General features: G+C 43.3%; 1 protein-coding gene across 1 annotated transcript; it reads left to right on the forward strand.

Annotated features, from left to right (window-relative positions):
• Positions 1-884: 884 nt before the first annotated feature.
• Positions 885-21,526, forward strand: LOC115080261 (extracellular calcium-sensing receptor-like). Its single transcript, XM_029584416.1, has 5 exons — positions 885-1,142; positions 1,482-2,321; positions 3,825-4,052; positions 9,487-9,610; positions 20,326-21,526. The coding sequence occupies exons 1-5, from the start codon at positions 885-887 to the stop codon at positions 21,246-21,248; spliced, it is 2,373 nt and encodes a 790-aa protein (XP_029440276.1). The 3' UTR covers positions 21,249-21,526.
• The last annotated feature ends 512 nt before the right edge of the window (positions 21,527-22,038 follow it).

Genomic DNA, 22,038 nt, shown 5'->3' on the forward strand with positions numbered 1-22,038 from the left:
TGTTTGTCTTCACCACTTCCACTGGGAGACTGTTCCACACATACACCACCCTCTCTGTAAAGAAATATTTCCGAATATTACTCCGGAGTCTACCCCCTTTCAACCTCATCTCATGACCCCTCGTTCCAGATTCTCCTTTCCATTGAAAAAGGCTCACCTCCAGTGCATGGAAACCTTTGAGATATTTGAATGTCTCTATTATAACACCCCTATCTCGCCTTTATTCTAGAATAAACATGTTTAGATCTTTAAGTCTATCCCCATATGTTTTAGAATGGAAGGACGGAGTGAGTAGAATTGTGCAAAGGGAAAATAACTTTCAATCCAGTGCATGGGTGGCCATTTTATGTCTGTACACAATGTCAGATGATTTAATTAAGCTGAAGAGACAGTATATACATTTATTACATTAAATTAAATATCTCCATCCATTTATGCATCTATCAGTTTATCCATATTTCTAGCATCTATTTATCTAAACATTTATCTATCCATCTCTCTGTCTTTATTTGCCAAAGTATATATCCACCAATCTCCCTATCCAGCTACCTGTCAATCATTATTATCCTATTCATCTATCTCTATATCTCTGTCTATCAACTTATTCATCTGTCCTTAACTATCTATGTATATATCCATCTAGCTATCTATTAGTCTGTTTATCCAGCTATCCATCCATCTATTTATCTAGTTCTCTGTATGTCTCTCTGTTTATCTGCCTACCTACCTATCCATATCTCTATCTTTATTTCACTAACTGTCTATCCAACTATATTTCTATATGTATATTTGTATATGTATACATTTGTTTATCTTCCACATACCTTAGACTGTTTCATTGTATTTTTAGCCTACAATTAAATTATTATCAGCATATGCAAGCAATGGTGTTTGCCATAGAAGAAATTAACAGAAACAACTTCCTACTGCCCAACATCTCCTTGGGGTTCTGGATATACGACTCCTGCGATACACAATTCAGATCTCTGCAAGGCACAATGTGGCAACTCACCGGGTACAAAGACCCCATCCCAAATTACACCTGCCGGGGAAAATCTCCTATGGCTGCGGTGATTGGAGATGACAAATCTCGAATGTCAATAACCATGGCTCAGCTCCTGAGCATCTATAAACAGGCACAGGTATGGATCAGTCAAACGAAAGCCAGGAATATCCTGCTGCTCTGATTAGTTCTAAAGGATGTTTCAATGCTTTTTATGGGGATCCTACAAAAGCCACATTGGAGATGTAATTTACTGATTTTATGGGAAGTCCTCATCATCAGCAAAGAGGATGAATGGGTGGTGGTGAAGAGGCTGTTCACCTACAGTCTAAGAGAAACTGTGAGGAATAGAAAAAATATAGGGAAAATTGAGACACACTTTATGGGAAAACAAAAAATAAAATGCATGTTATTACTCTCCTAAATATATATCAAGGGGAAGAGGAGTTAACAAATGTTGTTTATGAAATTCTTCTAGATCAGCTATGCCTCTTCTGTAGCCGCTCTTAGTGATAAGAATCGATTTCCCTCTTTCCTCCGCACTACTCCAAGTGATGAGTATCAGTCTCTGGGCATCACCCGGTTGATCACCTTCTTCGGTTGGACCTGGGTCGGAATCCTTGCTGAGGACAATGACTATGGACAGATAGGGACTCAGATGCTGAAACAAGAGCTAATCAAAAATGGGATCTGTGTAGCCTTCTATGAAACCATCCCCCTGTTTTACTCTGAAGAGAAAATCAAGCACATTGTGGGGGTAGTGAAAACAACAACCACTAGAGTCATTGTGGTCTTTTCCACAGCCAACAATCTCTATCCAGTGATGCTGGCAATTGCAAGGAGTGAGGTATCGGGGAAAGTCTGGATTGCTACAGAAGGCTGGGCTATGTCACCAATATTGAATAAAAAAGATTTCTCAAAAACTCTTACGGGAACCATTGCACTCTCTGTTCCTACAGGCAATATTCCAGGGTTCAAAGAATACCTTTATGACCTTCATCCTTTCAGAACTACAGAAGACATCTTTGTTGGGCAGTTTTGGGAAGAAGCTTTTGGCTGTAGGTGGGCAAAACCCAACACTGACCAGGCCGTTCTTCCAGATCTAGGCAGAGAAAAGAAACTCTGCACAGGAAAGGAAGACTTGAGAACTCTTGATATTCGTTTCTTTGACATGACAAAACTGGGGTTCGTCTATAATGTGTACAATGCATTGTATGTGGTGGCTCATGCCCTGCATGCCATGGATTCCTGTGAACCTGGAGCAGGACCTTTCTTCAATGGCTCATGTGGGAACATCAAGCACTTTGAGCCTTGGCAGGTATGGGCCAATATTTGTTTCAGGTATGTGACTTTAAGGAACCATAGCCCATACAGTATGTTGGATTCTACTGACACAGCTTTTACTTCTTTGCAGTGTTGAATATGCAAATGCATAGGACATTTCTAAGCTTCTGTTTTTCTTTGCAGGTTGTGCTACCCTCTGTTAGGCTAAAATAACAATTACCCAGATAAGTTCTTATGTTTCACCAGAAAGTCCAATAAAAGGCATGCCATCCTGCAGTTTTTGAAGGTCCTATGATATCAACAGGACTTTCTGCTCCTAAGTGTCTGCAGACAAGCCACAGCATAATCCATTGCTTTTCAGAGCTGTCCACATATTTCTGCTGAAACCAAGAGTATTTTAGTGGCCTATGTTATATTTCAATGAAACAAGAACAGTTATATGAGCATCCAGTGAAAAACATCTCTGCAAATCTTTTATCCCTTCCTCTTTTGGCATTATTCTCATCATGCTGGGAACATCTGAGCTAGAGTCTAAGCAACCATCTTGCACAGATTTAATTTCTAATCACCTCCTAGTCCCTAGGATGTGTTATTGTGGTCCAGGAACCAAAGGTTTGGCCAACAGCAGTTGTCTTTCTTCAAACAGTATTTTATATCATTTGGCTTAAAAGTCAGTCAGAATGAAAGCCACCCATTGGATCTAATGATAAATCACCAACTGGCTCCATGTCTAAAGTATAGTCCATACATGGACTTGTAGTTCTCATTTCCATAGGCAGAGCTGGATCACAGGTCCATGCATGCAATGGGATAAAACAACAGTGGGTCATCCTAACCAGCAGAAATGAAGCCAGTCAGTAATCCTATTTAGAAGGCCATGCTGCAGCAGAGGAAACATATCTCTTTGCTAGAAAGACCTTTTCCATCCAAGCTGGAGATTAGCACACATCTGAGAACTTAATACTCTCTCTGGACCTGTTCCAACACCCTCCCTAGACTATCAAGGAGCCTGATACACTCATTTCACTGGTTGGCTCAGAAGGGGGTTGGAGATGGGTTCAAAATGTCTTGATTTTATGAAGAAAATAACTTTTTATTTTAAAAATACACCTTTTCTCCTAAAGGTGTTCAATTCATTACATCTGCAGGAAATCTGACATTTTGAGTCAAGCAATGGCACGGACATAATATTTAAAACCACACACTAGATGTCTAGACCAGAACTTATTGGGGAATCTTGTATTTGGATAATGCATCAGTTTTCCATCTGGATATACATTGCAAACTTTGGATAATATTGTCAAATAATGGAGGGTTGAGGTACCCCCATAAATTCAGGCCAGTGCTGGAAAACCAATGCACTTATATTATTGAAACTGTATATGTATGACGTATTCTTTGTAATCTATATTCAAAAATAACATCATAAATTACAGAATGCTAGTAATTTATGATGTTATTTTTGAATATAGATAAACTAGCATTCTGTAATTTAAGAGGAAAACCAATGCAAGCATGTCTCCTTTTCTCTGCACAGCTCCTGCATTATGTATGGAAGGTGCGTTTCCAGAACACCATGGGACGGGAGATTTTCTTTGATGAAAGGGGCAATCCACCAGCTTCTTTCAACATTCTGAACTGGCACCTATCTTCAGATGGTTCTTTCTCTTATATAAACATCGGCCACTATGACTCTGGAGCTTCTAGACATCGAGACATCAAAATCAACACCAGCACTATCATGTGGAGTGAAGGCTATACACAGGTTAGATGACCCCTGTTTCTTCATTGAAAATTCTCATACATATTAACATAGTAACTGAGTATGTGATGGCACATAAAGCTCCCTCTCAAGTATCCAGTCTGCCCAAATGAATTTTATCCACTTTGAGTAGAGGCATATATAAACTGCCCTATGCAAGTTACGCCAATGCCTGTTATGTTTGCCAGTAACCGCACCAATGCCACAGACCACCACACTCACCCTTGCCTCCGGGCTTCCCTGGACCACGCGCTTTCATGGCCTGGACATCTCCCATGCCTGCCTGCTCCTCCCATACTGCTCACCTCTGTGCAGCCTCAGTGTGCTCAGACAACATGGCCCAGTGCCTCCCCTGCTGCCACTGACATTGCTTTCCGGGAAATGCCTTAGGCGCTTACACGCCTCTTCCTGCTGTTTAGAGGCCCTACAGTGGAAAAGGGGACTGGGTGCTCTCTGATGACATCACAGTCTTGTCTGTATATAAGAGCTCTTTCCCTATGCCTCAGGGCCTTGGCAATAGGTTGACAACCTTTTGGGTAGAGTGAGTTGCCATAGCGTTGTTCCTTTGTTTCAGTCTCCTTCAGCATCAGCTTCTGTTCCTGTCTGCAGTCACTGTGTCCCTGTTTCCTGTGTGTTCATCACTGGCAGCCCGGTTTCATCTTCCCTGTGGTTAGTCTTGTCCTGTGATGTCCTCCTTGTTAGTGTCCCCCTCTTGGTCTCCCGCCTTATCTACTTCATGGTTGGACCTCCGGCTTTGAACCTGACACTGCTTGCTTTCCACCTACCTCTGGCCACTCCGTAGACATTGACACTGAGTACTGCTACCTGCCTCTGACCACAGCCTGGACATTGTCTCTGACTTCGCTGGCTGTCCCTCTCATCTAGTTTTCCCCTAGCTGAGTGCCTTCTACTCCTGTCTGGTTCCTGCCGCTCAGCTGGCTCATCTACTCCATGCTCCTATCTGGACCCTGCATCTTCCTGGAGTCCAGGATGCAACATCTACCACTTCACGACTCATCACAGAGGCCCGCACCTAAGACCAACCGGCGCCGGCACCCGAGGGCTCAATCTAAGGGGAATGTGGGCTAGTATTTGTGAAGCTCCAGTTGGGTCTCTGCCTCAGTCAACTCTGCCTGCCAATGGTGGGGACCTGCAAGGCCTCCCTGCAAGGCCTCCCTGCAAGTAGCATCAATCCCGCCTCGGCTCAAGGGTCCACTTCGCCAACAATACCATCCCTTCTATGTCTTATTACAAAGTTTTGAAATTGTAACTCATGGATGGTATAAGACCCAAAGGAACATAGAAATAAAATAGATCCTATTTTCACCAGTTTTCACAGATATCTTATTATTTCTGAGGTGCAGGGCTCCCTGTGGGGGAAAGCACAGTTTCAAGGTCCTTTCGCATTAACCAAAGTACACGGCCCTTTTCCAGTCCCTGAAAAGAGCACTATTTATTTATTTATTTCAACATTTATATACCGCCAATGAAATTCTCTTAGCAGTTTCCAAAAGTATATTCTGGCTGATAATTTCCACAATCTATAGCAGCGATAATCACACTAAGATGTAATGTGGTTTCCTACTCCTTTACTGATATTTGATAAAATTGACTCAAGATTCTTTACAGCACTTAGGTTTTAAATAAAGATGATGAACAATAATGAAGAATAAAGATTAATAAATTTGTGACCTCACGCTTCTAGTAAAGTGAATTTATGGAAGTCAATTCCTGAACAATTTATCTCCTCCTTTCAATTACTCAGATTGAAGAAAGTGAAATCCTTCTTCCAACTCCCAAATATCTCAGTCTAGAATGGTCAGAACACAAGCCCCAAATCTCATACCTTTCCTGCAGTCTTTCTTGAATATCTTAGATCTTCTTCTGGAAGTGCCAGAGTGGCATTCTCCTCTAAAATGTAGAACACTTGGATCAATAAAAACAACTTTTGAACAATAACTTCAACTGCTTCCCTCTGGCAAAGCACAGGAATCCATTCGTCTCTGATGAACTTTCCACTCTTCAGGCTCTTCCTAGTTGAAAGACACATCTTCTTCATAATGATTAGAAATGTGGTCCCTGGTACCAAAGGCAATTGGTCCCAAAAGAACAAAAGTGGACTTTGACTCAAAAAGGGGAAAAACAAACAAGAGTCATGAAGAGTGAGAACACTTTCCTGTCTCTAAATGAGAAGATAGTCACTGAGGAAAACAACTCAAAATTGAATCTTTTCTGCATGGGGGTCACTGATTGATCTGTCCACTTGACATGAGATAGAGAGCAGCAGAATCTCTCCTACCCCTTAGTCTAATCTTACACAAATCCTCTGTGAAGGGGGATCAAAGTTCACACAGGGAAGGTTTCCCAAAATGGATAAAAAAAAACACATCACATCAAAAATCAATCAGATGGTTGACCCAAGGAGGGTAATTCAGGAGAACACAGCAAAACTCCAACTGGGGGGGTCAAAACCCAAACCTCTCTTCACTAAATCTCTCTGAACCTGCCCAGGTAGATAGTACATTCCTTTTGGTAAGGGAACCATACGTTCCTTACATAATAATTCCCAGTTACTTTGTCCAGGTTACCCCACAACAGTCATACTGCTGCTATTTTGGGATGAACTGCAACTCCACGCAGGTTACCCCAATGAATTAATATCTTCATTGCCATTGGGGATCCTTTGTGCTTATCGCATGTTTTTTTTAAGAACATAAGAACATAAGAAAATGCCATACTGGGTCAGACCAAGGGTTCATCAAGCCCAGCATCCTGTTTCCAACAGTGGCCAATCCAGGCCATAACAACCTGGCAAGTGCCCAAAAACTAAGTCTATTCCATGTTAATATTGATAATGGCAGTGGCTATTCTCTAAGTGAACTTAATAGCAGGTAATGGACTTCTCCTCCAAGAACTTATTCAATCCTTTTTTAAACACAGCTATACTAACTGCACTAACCACATCCTCTGGTAACAAATTCCAGAGTCCAATCGTGCGTTGAGTAAAAAAGAACTTTCTCCGATTAGTTCCAAATGTGCCCCATGCTAACTTCATGGAGTGCCCCCCAGTCCTTCCACTATCCAAAAGAGTAAACAACCGATTCACATCTACCCGTTCTAGACCTCTCATGATTTTAAACACCTCTATCATATCCCCCCTTAGCCGTCTCTTCTCCAAGCTGAAAAGTCCTAACCTCTTTAGTCTTTCCTCATAGGGGAGCTGTTCCATTCCCCTTATCATTTTGGTAGCCCTTCTCTGTACCTTCTCCATCACAATTATATCTTTTTTGAGATGCGGCGACCAGAATTGTACACAGTATTCAAGGTGCGGTCTCACCATGGAGCGATACAGAGGCATTATGATATTTTCCATTTTATTCATCATTCCCTTTCTAATAATTCCCAACATTCTGTTTGCTTTTTTGACTGCCGCAGCACACTGAACCGACGATTTCAATGTGTTATCCACTATGATGCCTAGATCTCTTTCTTGGGTTATAGCACCTAATATGGAACCCAACATTGTGTAATTATACCATGGGTTATTTTTCCCCTATATGCATCACCTTGCACTTATCCACATTAAATTTCATCTGCCATTTGGATGCCCAATTTTCCAGTCTCAGAAGGTCTTCCTGCAATTTATCACAATCTGCTTGTGATTTAACTACTCTGAACAATTATGTGTCATCTGCAAATCTGATTATCTCACTTGTCGTATTTCTTTCCAGATCATTTATAAATATATTGAAAAGTAAGGGTCCCAATACAGATCCCTGAGGCACTCCACTGTCCATTCCCTTCCACTGAGAAAATTGTCCATTTAATCCTACTCTCTGTTTCCTGTCTTTTAGCCAGTTTGCAATCCACGAAAGGACATCGCCACCTATCCCTTGACTTTTTACTTTTCCTAGAAGCCTCTCATGAGGAACTTTGTCAAACGCCTTCTGAAAATCCAAGTATACTACATCTACCGGTTCACCTTTATCCACATGTTTATTAACCCCTTCAAAAAAGTGAAGCAGATTTGTGAGGCAAGACTTGCCTTGGGTAAAGCCATGCTGACTTTGTTCCATTAAACCATGTCTTTCTATATGTTCTGTGATTTTGATGTTTAGAACACTTTCCACTATTTTTCCTGGCACTGAAGTCAGGCTTACTATTTTTATCTCCGCCATCTCTCTCAGAGTCCATTCCAAGCATCCAGCACCTTTTCTATGATTAAATATTTTCAGATGTTGCTCCTGAATCTACCCTCTTGAGACTCATACAGTGACCTACTTTTCTAGCACATTCTTTCCCCTGGAAAAGATTTGCTTCTTGTGCCTTATACCTTTTAAGTATTTCGCTTCCCCCTGAATAGAACGAATATGGCCACATCCGTTGCGGATTGCCAATACGTAGGGACCGAATGCACACCCCTAGGAATGATGGTGATTTGCAGGGCCAAGAGGAGGCAGTCCCCTCTGCAATATGGAGTGGAGGAGTAGCCTAGTGGTTAGACCATCGGGGCTATGACCCAGGAAAACCAGGGTTTAAATCCCCCTGTTGCTTCTTGTGACCTTATGCAAGTCACTTTACCTTCCTTTCCTCAGGTGCAAAATTAGATTATAAGACCTGCGAGGATAGGAACATTTCTCTAGTATCTGATTGCAATCTGCTTTGAAGTGCTGATAAGTGAAATATAAAAAAAAAATCACATGCAGTCAGGATGAGGCTGCTTTGAAATAAGTGAATCAGAGAAGGAAGAAGAGGAGGTCTGTTCCCACCCTGAGCTCAACTGCACTCACACCTTGTCCTATCCATCAAACCAAAAGGACATTTTCTTTCCAGGGTTCTGCCTACTGCCCATCACCCACCAAAACTGCTCACAAACTGTTCTCAGCACACTTCAACTATCTGACTATGATCAGGGCCTGGGATCTGGGAAGGCAGCAGCCAATCGTAGCCATTGCTGCATTGGGTCTGGCTGTCATCACCAGGTGAATTTGGCTGGACAAGCTGCAGAAAGGTGGAACGCTGGGGCTGGAAAAGGAGATGTCACTGAGAAAAGGCACGGGTTGGCAGGGATCAATGTCCGTTCAGAAATGGAAAGCAGCTTGATCCTGGTACTCCATCCCTAGACACACGTCTACTCTACCTCATTGGAAATCCAGCCCTGGGGATTTCAATCAAGCAGATCCCTCAGAAATCTTTTTAAAATGTTTGCAATAACAGTTAGTGGCTTTGTCTTATTTAAAATAATTGTATTTACCCAAGGGAAGTCCTCTACATCCAGAGTATTAATCACGAACTTCGCCCCTCACCTGAATGTGAGTCTCAGCTCAGGGTCACAAGTCTATGCTCAAAGAGTTCAAGCTATACCACTTGTCTAAACCATAGTTAATTATTCACAGATAAATGTACTGAGTCTCCCTTCACACTTCTCTCCATGAAGGCTCCCGTCTCTGTCTGCAGCGAGAGCTGTGGTCCTGGGTTCCGGAAGGCCATTCTGGAAGGGCAACCTGCCTGCTGCTTTGACTGCGTCCCATGCTCTGAAGAAGAGTTTAGTAACCAAACAGGTGAGTGCCATGAATTTCACTGTAATGGGCATGGGGGTATATTTATGTTAAAAGGCAAGGTCTAACGGGTTCTGTCTAAATTAGTTCACCTGGCAAGAACATTACAGGCACTGCTGTTTAAATCGGAGCCGATGTGTATAAAGTGACTTCTTCCAATGAACGTATTACCATCTTAGTGTGGCAGGATCCCCTAAAAATGGGTGTCCCCCATCTCCATGAGCTTACCTGGTTCTAAGCTAAGCAATGGAATCAGGGACATCAGGTTGGCAGGGCATTGTCTTCTTGTTCCACTAAAAGCAGAAAGCTGTCAGAGAGGGGCTGTCTCAGCTGAAACCCTGGAAATTGACTTCTGCTGGAGAAAGGCTGTGTTTCCAAATGTCTCCAGCACCTGCAGAGTTAACAAGTTGAAAATACTCACACAGTGCAGAGGGAGAGAGAAACTGAATGCAGGAGCCAATGAGCAAAGCCAAAACACCCAGGAAGGCTGAGCTGAGCTTCCTGCTCTGGGGTTTGAGCCATTAGTTTTTCTTCAGAAAGTGAGAGACTGGAAAAAAATCCAAGCCCTGCTGAGAACAGGAGGAGAGCACAACTCAAGCAGCAGTTGTGAGAGCCAAGAAAGAGGAGACAGACAGACAGAGAGCCAAAGAAGAGAGAAAGAACGTCCTCTGCTCCTGAAGCACAGGAGGAACAGAGCGGGATCTGCCAGCACCAGTCAAGGAGCTGTGGTTCACTGGGGGAAGACATCCTGAGATTTCCCGACCAGAAGCTGCGGTGGCCGAATTCCCTATTGAGAAATGACTAAGATAAGTAAACAAAGAAAACTGGGAGATAAATACAAAGACTTTCAGAAAAACAGTTAAGAAATAGAGAGGAGAGGGTTGTTTTCTTTACCTGCCTTAGCAATTACTGCAGGAGTTCTGTTGCATCCGTTGGTCGCAGAAGGCTGCGACCGCTCTGCCTCACCTCTTTTTTGCCTTTCTCCACCTCCATGGGCAAGATGGATGCCTCCAGTGCCGAGGGCCGAAGCCCTTGGCGTCTCCAACTCAGCATGGGCGTCCCCGTCCAAAATGCTCCTTCCCGTGGCCTCCTAGGGCGCACAAGCGCATGCTGCCTACGCTTATCTAGACGTCGTGGCGGGAACCTCGGGGGTGTCCCCACGCATGACGTCAATACCTCCGGGTATTTAAGCCTCCGCTCTACTCAGAACAAATGAGTTAGCAAGGACTTCGGTTTAGCTACTCTGTCCGCTTCTAAGCTGTACGCTTAGACTCCTCGCTACCCTCCAGGGTATTCGCTCCTGAAGAAGCTCTGGGCACCCGCTCCTTGGGGGCCTCTCGCTTCCATCTAACCGTTCGGGGTTTTCTACTACTACTAAGACAACCTTTCCTCGGGGGTCTTTCCTCTTTTATAGGATCATCTGTGCTTCCTGGTACTTGCTCCTCAAGGGCCTATCCAGCTCAGAGGTATCCTGCATCACGGACCGCTGGTCCCAACTTTCCAACTACCAGGGGGATTCCTGCACTACTCTTCAGTGAGTACCTCTATGATCCAGCTCTCCATTTCCACCCACCAGGTTCTGGTTATCCCGCTCTGCGGAACACTACCAACCTTGTACATCTGGGTGAGACTTTCCATCTGAGGCTGTCTGAACGTATTGGCACCTTGCTGATCTTCAGTGCCATCTCTTCCTGCATTATTTCCATCTACCAATAGCAGTACAATAAAACTTTCCATCTCCAGTGTCTGCTCTCTGAGTCTAGCCTATCGCTGTGGTTCCCCACGGTGCCTCTCCCCGTGGGAGGAGTCATCTCCACAGCGACTAAGAGTCCACACTATGCCTCACCCCAACAGATTGCTAACTCCATGGACTCGGCTCAGCTCGCAGCTTTGCAGGCCATTCCTGACCTAGCCCAGCGGATCACTGAGCAACAAAGGTTTCTGGAAAGCCTAACTGCTTCCTTTAATTTGTAACAGGAACAACTGAATGCTTCAGTGATTCCAGTAAAGGAGTCGCTGTCTCCAGTGGTGACCATCAAGACCACTGTTCCTTTATACACACCTACCCGCTTCACGGGCGAAGCTAAGATGTGTAGAGGGTTTGTTAATCAATGCAGTATGCATTTTTCTTTACAGCCTACCCTCTTTCCCACAGAAGCATCCTAAACCACTTACATCCTAACCTTTCTAGAAGGATGAGCCTTGGCTGGGCTTCACCGTTACGGGAACGTGAAGATCCTATCCTGAATGACCTACCAGGATTTCTAAAACTTTTCAAGTCTGTTTTTGATGACCCAGCTCGCCAGATCATCTCTGAATCTGCCTTGCTTAACCTCCAGCAAGGTAATAAGCCGCTCACAGATTATGTGATCGAATTCAAGATAGCATCCGAATTACATTGTGACACTGGATGCCTACGTGCTTTCCTCAACTCTCGCTTAAAGGACGAATTGGTGGCTCTTGATTTGCCTGATACCCTTGAGTCTCTGATGGAACTGGCTGGGAGGATTGACCGCCGTATTCGAGACTGAACTCAGGAGGCAAAGAGTCCACAAAAACCCACTGCAGGGACTAACCATCCTAAACCTGTGCCTATTGCCTCAAGCATACCATCAGTTCCTTTAGAAGAGGAAGAGCCTATGCAACTAGGCTGAAGCCATCTAACTTCCAAGGAGAGACATTTTCACAAATGCATGGGGTTATGCATGTACTGTGGCCAATCGGGCCATGCCGTCCAAACCTGTCCCATCTGTCCGGGAAACTGACAGGCCTAGGATCTGCAGGAGGACTTCTCCTAGGCCTCACCTCTCCTACTCCTCCATTATCACTTCCAGTCTCTCTGCTCTGCGAAGGTCTTGAATTTCAGGTTCTCACTCTCATTGACTCCGGAGCCGGAGGTAACTTTATCTTGAAACGCTAAGTAGAACATCTATGGATCCCTACCACACCTATAGCAAAGCCATTGCTGTTATCCTCTATCCATGGGGAACCACTTCCTGGAGAAGTCTCATTAAGTAACCAGGCCATTGGCCTGCGCACCGGAGCTCTACACTCTGAATCTATCTAATTTCTCATATTGGAAAAGGCCATGCACCCGGTGGTACTTGCACTGCCTTGGCTACAAGATCATATGCCACAATTTAATTTGGCCACATTGGAATTGTCCTGGTGGGGGCATGACTGTCATGATCGATGCCTCGCAGAAGTTTCACCGCTCATCTGCATGCCCACAACACCATCGTTACCTGGCCTACCTCCTCAATACACCTCTTTCCAGGATGTTTTCTCAAAACAAGCAGCAGATATACTTCCACCGCACAGGGTTTTTGACTGCACCATAAACCTGAAACCCAATTCGGAACCTCTCAAAGGAAGAGTTTACCCTCTTTCTGTAGCTGAGACTAAGGCCATGTCCACCTACATTTATTTATTTATTTATTTATTTATTTAGTATTTTTATATACCGACATTCTCGATACAAATATCAAATCAGGTCGGTTTCCATAGAACAAAACTGTCGCGGTTAAGGTGTTACATTAAACAGAGTTTCAGAACATAAGAACATAAATATTAAATATTTAAATATTAAATAAATAGACTACAATAACTCTTCAAAGTAACGAGAATAAATGTAGGGCGTAGCTAAAAAAAGAGGGTAGGCTAAATAGGGATATACAGGTAACAGAGAACAGTGTTGATGTTACATACAAGAGAACATTCAGAAGGGATTCATCAGACCTTCCAAATCCCCTGCTAGTGCAGGCTTCTTCTTTGTAGGGAAGAAAGATGGCACCTTACGCCCCTGCATCGACTACAGGGGTCTGAATGAGATTACCATCAAGAACCAGTATCTCCTGCCCTTAGTTTCTGAACTGTTTGACAGGCTCCAAGGAGCCAAGATATTCTCCAAACTGGACCTGAAAGGAGCTTACAACTTGGTGCGTATTCGCGAAGGAGACGAATGGAAGACTACTTTTAACACTCACGATGGACACTTCAAATATCTCGTCATGCCCTTCGGTTTGAGTAACACACCTGCAGTTTTTCAAAATATGATGAACGACATCTTACGGGACTTACTATATCAATGTGTAGTAGTATATCTCGATGATATACTGATCTTTTCTCAAGATCTGCAAACTCATCAAGAGAATGTCAAGAAAGTCTTAAGACGTCTGCGTGAATACCACCTATACGCAAAGCTTGAAAGTGCGAATTTCACAAGGAGTCTGAACCTTTCCTGGGCTACATTGTTTCTAAGAACGGGTTTCAGATGGACCCCAAGAAATTAGAAAGTATCCGGGATTGGCCCCAACCTACAGGCCTGAAAGCACTGCAACGCTTCTTGGGCTTCACCAATTACTATCGTTCTTTTATTTAAAAAAAACTACTCTTCATTGACAGTCCCTCTAACTGCTATGACCAAAAAGGGAGCCAATCCGCCATCTGGTCTCCAGAAGCCATATCAGCCTTTCTGATGCTCAAAGAAGCTTTTCAAAAGAAGCCGTGTCTCCATCATCCTGATCCGCATCGCCCATTCATCGTCGAGGTCGACGTATCAGATGTTGGCGTGGGAGCGGTTTTAAGCCAGTATAGCGAATCTAATGTGCTCCATCCTTGCTCCTTCTTTTCAAGGCAGTTCTCACCTGCCGAAAGAAATTATGGAATCGGAGACAAAGAGTTACTCACAATCAAGCTGGCCTTTGAGGACTGGCATCCTTGGCTAGAAGGCGCACAACACCAAATAGTTGTGTACACTGATCACAAGAATATGGAGTACCTCAGATATGCTCAAAGACTCAATCACCGTCAAGCCAGATGGTCTCAGTTCTTTAACAGATTTGACTTCCTTTTAAAGTATTGTCCGGGAGAGAAGAACACTCGGGATGATGCCTTGTCATGATCCTTCTCCCCTCAGGATGTGCCAGACGAATGCCATTACATCTTGCAGCCACTCATGTGGTGCCCGCTGGGAAGACGGTTGTGGCCAGAAATCAAAGGAAGAAGCTGTTGAAGTGGGTGCATGATTCCCGTCTGGCCAGCCATCCGGGATAGAGTCATACTTTGGCTATGCTACAGCGGTACTATGGGTGGCCAACCATGAAAAAAGACGTACAGGCTTATGTGGGTTCCTGTGCTGTTTGCGCCAAGCAAAAACCACCAGCCGGACATCCTTGGGGTCTGTTACAACCTCTACCAGCACCAGATGAACCCTGGACACATATAGCAACCGACTTTGTGGTAGACTTTCCACCATCCAATGGAAACAACACCATTTGGCTCACAGTTGACCGCTTCTCCAAAATGGCACATTTTGTAGCATTTCCGGGATTACCCTCCGCTGTGGAGTTAGCGAAACTCTTTATCAGACACATCTTCCACTTTCATGGAATGCCTAAGCACATTCTATCCGACAGAGGAGTACAATTTACTGCTAAATTTTGGAGAGCTTTATGTCAAAACTTTGACATCGCATTAGACTTAACCTCTGCCTACCATCCTCAATATAATGGTCAGACTGAGAGAATGAATAGAACGCTGAACTGGGCTGAACTGTTGCCATGGGCTGAATTTGCTATAAACTCTCATCCTGCTACTTCCACGGGGTCATCCCCCTTCCAGCTCATCTATGGATGACAACCGCTTCCTCCTCTGCCAATTCTACTATCAGTGGCCTCGCCTGCCATCCAGGCTACTGCAGCAGAGTTATCCCAACTTTGGAGGCAAACGAATGAGTTACTCCTTAAAGCAGGACAGAAAGCAAAGAAGATCTACGATGCTCACCATCGAGAGGCACCACAATTTCAGCCTGGAGACAAAGTCTGGTTGAGTACCAATTATCTCCATCTTAAACTACCATCAGCATGTTTTGCACCTCGTTATGTAGGACCCTTTGCTATCCTTCGGCAATTGGGAAATCTGACGTACAGTTTGAAACTACCTTCATCAATGAAGATGCACAACGTCTTCCATGTCTCTCTGTTAAAACCCTTGATGCTCTCCGAGTTCTCTAAAAAGACACCAGAACCAACTAATCTGGATACTGAGGACAATATCGAATATGCCGTGGATGACATCCTGGATATGAGTAACAGAGGCAAGACAAGGGGAGTACCTCATCTCCTGGGAAGGCTATGGACCAGAAGAAAACTTGTGGGAGCCTCTGGACAACATCATGGATAAGGACATGGTACGTCAATTCCACCTTGCTCGTCCACAAAAACCTAGACCACCAGGAAGAGCTCCTGGAGGGGGGCCTTTGAAGGGGGGTACTGCTGCATCCATCAGTCACAGACAGCTGCAACCGCTCTGCCTCACCTCTTTTTTGACTTTCTCCACCTCCATGGGCAAGATGGCTGCCTCCAATGCCGAGGGCCAAAGCCCTCGGCATTCCCAATTCAGCATAGGCGTCCCCGTCCACCATGCTCCTTCCCGTGGCCTCCTAGGGCGCACACGCGCACGCTGCCTACTCTTATCTACACATCATGGCGGGAACGTCGGGGGCATCCCCACCGCATAACGTCAATACCTCCAGGTATTTAAGCCTCCGCTCTACTCAGAACAAACGAGTTAGCAAGGACTTCGGTTTAGCTACTCTGACCGCTTCTAAGCTGCACACTTAGACTCCTCACTACCCTCCGGGGTATTCGCTCCTGAAGAAGCTCTGGGCACCCGCTCCTCGGGGGCCTCTCGCTTCCATCTAACCCTTTGGGGTCTTCTACTACTACTAAGACAACCGCTCCTCGGTAGTCTTTCCTCTTTTATAGGATCATCTGTGCTTCCTGGTACTCGCTCCTTGAGGGTTATCCAGCTCAGAAGTATCCTGCATCACGGACCGCTGGTCCAATCTTTACCAACTACCAGGAGGATTCCTGCACTACTCTTCAGTGAGTACCTCTATGATCCAGCTCTCCATTTCCACCCATCAGGTTTGGGTTATCCCGCTCTGCGGAACACTACCAACCTTGTACATCTGGGTGAGACTTTCCATCTGATGCTGTCTGAACATATTGGCACCTTGCTGGACTTCAGTGCCATCTCTTCCTGCATTATTACCATCTACCTACAGCAGTACAATAAAGCTTTCCATCTCCAGTGTCTGCTCTCTGAGTCTAGCCTATTGCTGTGGTTCCCCACGGGGCCCCTCCCCATGGGAGGAGTCATCTCCATAGCGACTAAGAGTCCACATTATGTCTCAAACCCAACAAGTTCAGCTCAGAGTAAACATAGCCATTTCCACAATTGTACCCATCTGGATTTGGTAACAAACGTGTTTCCTCATCCTCAGAAGGCCCCAACTTTCGATATGATATATATATATATATATATATATACACACAAAACTACCCCCAAAAAGATGGAGAATGGAAAAAAGCACTTTAGTATGTCTTAATAAACACATACATCAAAACGTTTTGATAATGTATTAAAACAAATTTTATTTCAAAAATGAGTTTAATAAAAACATTTTCATTTCCAATATAACCTTATGAATATAATCCACTTAAACATACATCAAATCATGTGCAAAGCTGCATATACCACTATTCATAGCCCTTACCTCTATACTATTGCTAGACTCGATCTAACCCTCAAATATAGTATATCTCCTTTTAAACCATGCAATGTTGGTCACTGTTGATAAATATCATTTGACTGAGTAGAATTATTCATTCATCATCATATCCACATGATAACACTGTTATTAACAATCAACATTCATTGGAAAAAAATTTTTTTAAAACATAACCCCCATTTTACAATCTATAGTTTAACATGTGAATATTTAAGATGTAACACGTAGTTCAGCTCTCATCTGTGGTGTTCCTGATTACATTATATCCTTTCCCAACAAGGCCCTTGTTTCACCTTCCCGGCTTCTTCAGGGGAATATTTCAAATAGGAACGATCAACAGTGAGTAAATCACCCCAACCACTTGATTCGATAAAATACTGCTAAGGTCACCAGTATTTTGCAACGGAGCTGTAAATCAGGCATGGACAATGGATTTGAAGATGACCTCAAAGCTGGACAAGAGAAGTTCCAAATAATTGTAAAGTGCCAAGGCTTAATGTTTACAATCAACGCTCTGTTCATCAGCTACCCCGGTCACCACGACTTAATATTTCCAACTCATACTCTTTCCATAAGTGATCCCGGTTAACCGTCAGGATGCTTATTCTTTCAATATGTACCCAAGCGCCAAGCACAACGTTGTTGTGAATAAAACCTTTTGAGATCGGTAAACGCCGAAAGAATGCGCTTGGGTACATATTGAAAGAATAAGCATCCTGACGGTTAACCGGGATCACTTATGGAAAGAGTATGAGTTGGAAATATTAAGTATGAGTATGAGTTGTAAACATTAAGCCTTGGCACTTTACAATTATTTGGAACTTCTCTTGTCCAGCTTTGAGGTCATCTTCAAATCTACTGTCCATGCATGATTTACAGCTCCGTTGCAAAATACTGGTGACCTTAGCAGTATTTTATCGAATCAAGTGGTTGGGGTGATTTACTCACTGTTGATCGTTCCTTTTTGAAATATTCCACTGAAGAAGCCGGGAAGGTGAAACAAGGGCCTTGTTGGGAAAGGATATAATGTAATCAGGAACACCACAGATGAGAGCTGAACTACGTGTTACATCTTAAATATTCACATGTTAAACTATAGATTGTAAAATGGGGGTTATAATGTTTTTAAAAAAAATTTTCCAATGAATGTTGATTGTTAACAGTGTTATCATGTGGATATGATGATGAATGAATAATTCTACTAGTCAAATGATATTTATCAACAGTGACCAACATTGCATGGTTTAAAAGGAGATATACTATATTTGAGGGTTAGATCGAGTCTAGCAATAGTATAGCGGTAAGGGCTATGAATAGTGGTATATGCAGCTTTGCACATGATTTGATGTATGTTTAAGTGTTTTACTTAAAAGAATAGGTGGATTATATTCATAAGGTTATATTGGAAATGAAAATGTTTTTATTAAACTCATATTTGAAATAAAAATTGTTTTAATACATAATCAAAAAGTTTTGATGTATGGTGTTTATTAAGACATACTAAAGTGCTTTTTTCCATTCTCCATCTTTTTGGGGGTAGTTTTGTGTAATACAATAAGCACGAGATAGGTAGATATATCCTGGGTGCCCAGGGGTAAACCATTCTGGCGTATTTGGGGGGGGAGGTTGCTTGCATACTTAATATTTACATTAAATCTTCAGCCCATATAGGGAGGGACCTTAGCAGCAGCTTTAACCATCAGTATTTCTGTGTTGTTCCAACTCTATTTGTGTTAATTACAAACTGCCAGAATTTGCCTTCTAATAGCAGCGTCTAACTGTTGTCTTGTAGCTATAAACACAATTGTATTTTCATTGCCAAATATGCATGGGTTTCCTTACAGTTTGCTAGTCAAATTATCAACTGGTTTTCCTTGGTGAGTTAATTGCCTATGGTAAATGGTGCAACCAATAAGGAGTGACCTGAAAATGCCTCTGGGTATGGTATCAGGGTTTGGGGACACTGGCTTGACCCCCCACTCTGTGAACCTGAAGGCATATCTGTCTGTTTCTTGTAGGGTGATAGTCCCCTTCCCCTGGACTAGGGGAAAATGCAAACCTCAGAAGGAGAATGACATTGGCAAATGCATTCCCCAATAGTGTTTGTATGCTCCAGTAGAAGCATAACTATATTTCCAGTGATGGAAGAAATATTGTAATCCATATGTAAGTGAGGTAATATTGGGAAGTGCCTCACATTTACATCAGAATATATCCATTTAGATAGACGTTCATGTGGCTGGACATGAGGTTCATATTCAGAAGCATTTCACCAGCTAACTCAGAAGCTAGCCAGCTAAGGGCCAGGTTCATTAAGGCTTCTCCCATTTTGTGTCTATGGGAAAAATCCTTAGTGAATCAGGTACTAAGAGGTGTGCTGGGGGGGGTGGGTAGAACTGGGAGGAATTGAGTTAGCTACTTGGTCAGGGCAAATAGCTGTCCTAATGTTGGCTGGCTATATTCAATATTCTGGCTTCACTACAGAATGCACCTTGAAAGTTAAGCTGTGCAATATGGCTTTATTGCTCTTTCCACAAACGAGAGAGAGAAAGAGAGTATTTATAAGGCCCTTATAGTAGTTAGGTATTTATACCTCTATAGAGGCACAACTAGGCATTCAAGGTGAGGTTTAGGTAGTAGGGTAGGGGTTAGGGGCCACTTTGACATTCAGAGTGAGACGTACAAAAAGAACAGTACACTCTTGTGAAGATTTGATTCCTTCAGAGTGATTTGTACAATGTTGGACTCTCAACCTGGGTAATATCAAGCTATGTTGAGAGAACATTGTACAAATCTCATCTTTGTGTGACTTTCCTCACGGCAAAGAACATCAAATCTTCACAAGAATGTACTGTTCTGTTCGTACGTCTCACTCTGAATGTCAAAGTAGCCCCTAACCCTATTAGGTGGGCCTCCTATAGAGGTATAAATACCTAACTACTATAAGGGCCTTATAAATACGTTCTCTCTCTCTCTCCTCTCCCCCCAGTGGTTGCAGGATAGGAGGTATCCTTAATTTTGCCATCAAAGTTATTCTTTCATTCAACAACAAAAAACAGGCATATCAAAGTATCTAGATAATTTCTTAAATGTAATGATTTTCCCTAGTTAAAGCCACATATAAAATCACTTCTTCCTACAGATACCACTGAGTGCATGAAGTGCCCTGATGACCAATGGCCCACCATGAGACAAGATGGATGCCGGAAGAAGTCCATTGAATTTCTGTCCTATCAAGAACCCTTGGGTATGGTTTTGGCTGCTTTCTCTGTGCTTGGTGCCCTAATGCCAGCTGCTATCCTTGATGTCTTCATCCAGAACTGCCACACCCCAGTTGTGAAAGCAAACAACCGTGAACTCAGCTACCTCCTGTTATTAGCCATCATCCTGTGCTTCGGGTGCTCATTGGTGTTCATAGGCCACCCCACAACATTGACCTGCATGGTGCGTCAGATGGCATTTGGTACTGTATTCACCATCTGCATTTCTTGCCTGCTGGCTAAAACCATCATGGTGGTCATAGCCTTCAAGGCCACCAAGCCAAACAGCAACCTGAGGTCATGGATGAGACCAGGATTTCCCAACGCCCTGGTGCTCTCCTGTAGCCTGGTCCAAGTCCTCATCTGTATCACTTGGCTGATTGTGGCTCCCCCATTTTCCCAAATGAACATGAAATCCCAGATGGGGAAGATAATCATTGAATGCAATGAAGGGTCTGTGACTGCATTCTGGTGCATGCTGGGATACATGGGGATTTTGGCTTCTATCAGCTTCATTGTAGCCTTTTTAGCTAGAAAGTTGCCCGACAGCTTTAATGAGGCTAAATTCATCACCTTCAGCATGCTTATATTCATTGCTGTCTGGATCTCTTTCATTCCTGCGTATCTAAGCACAACAGGGAAATATACGGTAGCTGTGGAAATATTTGCAATTTTGTCCTCCAGTGCTGGGTTGCTGGGTTGTATATTCTTCCCCAAATGTTATATCATCCTAATCAGACCAGACATGAACACCAAGGAATTCCTAATGGGGAAAACCACAGGGAGCCTCAAAAAGGCAAGGTAATTTCATTGTAACTTATTGATCAATACGTATCTGAGTTTGTGTGATGTAATCTTGATTTCTGCAAATACTTTTCTTCCAGCAGCAGGCCTAGTAAATAAAAAAAAACTGAATCTGATTGGCAGATAAACAAAAAAATGAACCCCCTGAGAATGTGAACATTAGATCTTGGAAGTAACATGACTTACTGACCAAAGTCTGATAGATCTAGATTACATCCTAATGTTCACTTCATCCATCCTCACAGCCAGGATTTCCCAAAGCTGTTCTGGTGACTCCACAGCCTGTTGGGTTTCCAGGATATTTATTTATTTATTTATGTATTTATTTATTGTTTTTGTTATACCGAGTTTCATGACATGCATCACATCAACCCGGTTTACAATTAACAGAGTGTGTAAAGCATAACGTAACGTAAACAATGTTCTCAATAAACGTAAACAATGTTCTCAATAAGAACCTTGAACTTTAGATATAGTGGATCAGATAGAGGATGTGAGAAAGTTACAATAAAATAGGGAAATTAACTTGGAGCTGGAAGAGGGGAGAGATAGAACCGAGCAATATTTACATGCATGAGACAAGCAAAGAGTGGAAGGGGAGAGGCAGAATAAATGAAAAATGGGCCTGAGTTTGTTTCACTATGGATATGCATGCGCCTACTACCTGGAATGATGGCAGGCTGAAAAGGGGAGACAAGGAACTCAACGCGCACAGAACGGTCTTACGGCTGCGTCAAGCACCCAGGGAATGGTAACAAGGTCAACCCGCATGCTTCCAGGTATAACTAGGG

Source organism: Rhinatrema bivittatum, chromosome 19 (assembly GCF_901001135.1).
Source record: "Rhinatrema bivittatum chromosome 19, aRhiBiv1.1, whole genome shotgun sequence".
NCBI lineage: Eukaryota > Metazoa > Chordata > Amphibia > Gymnophiona > Rhinatrematidae > Rhinatrema > Rhinatrema bivittatum.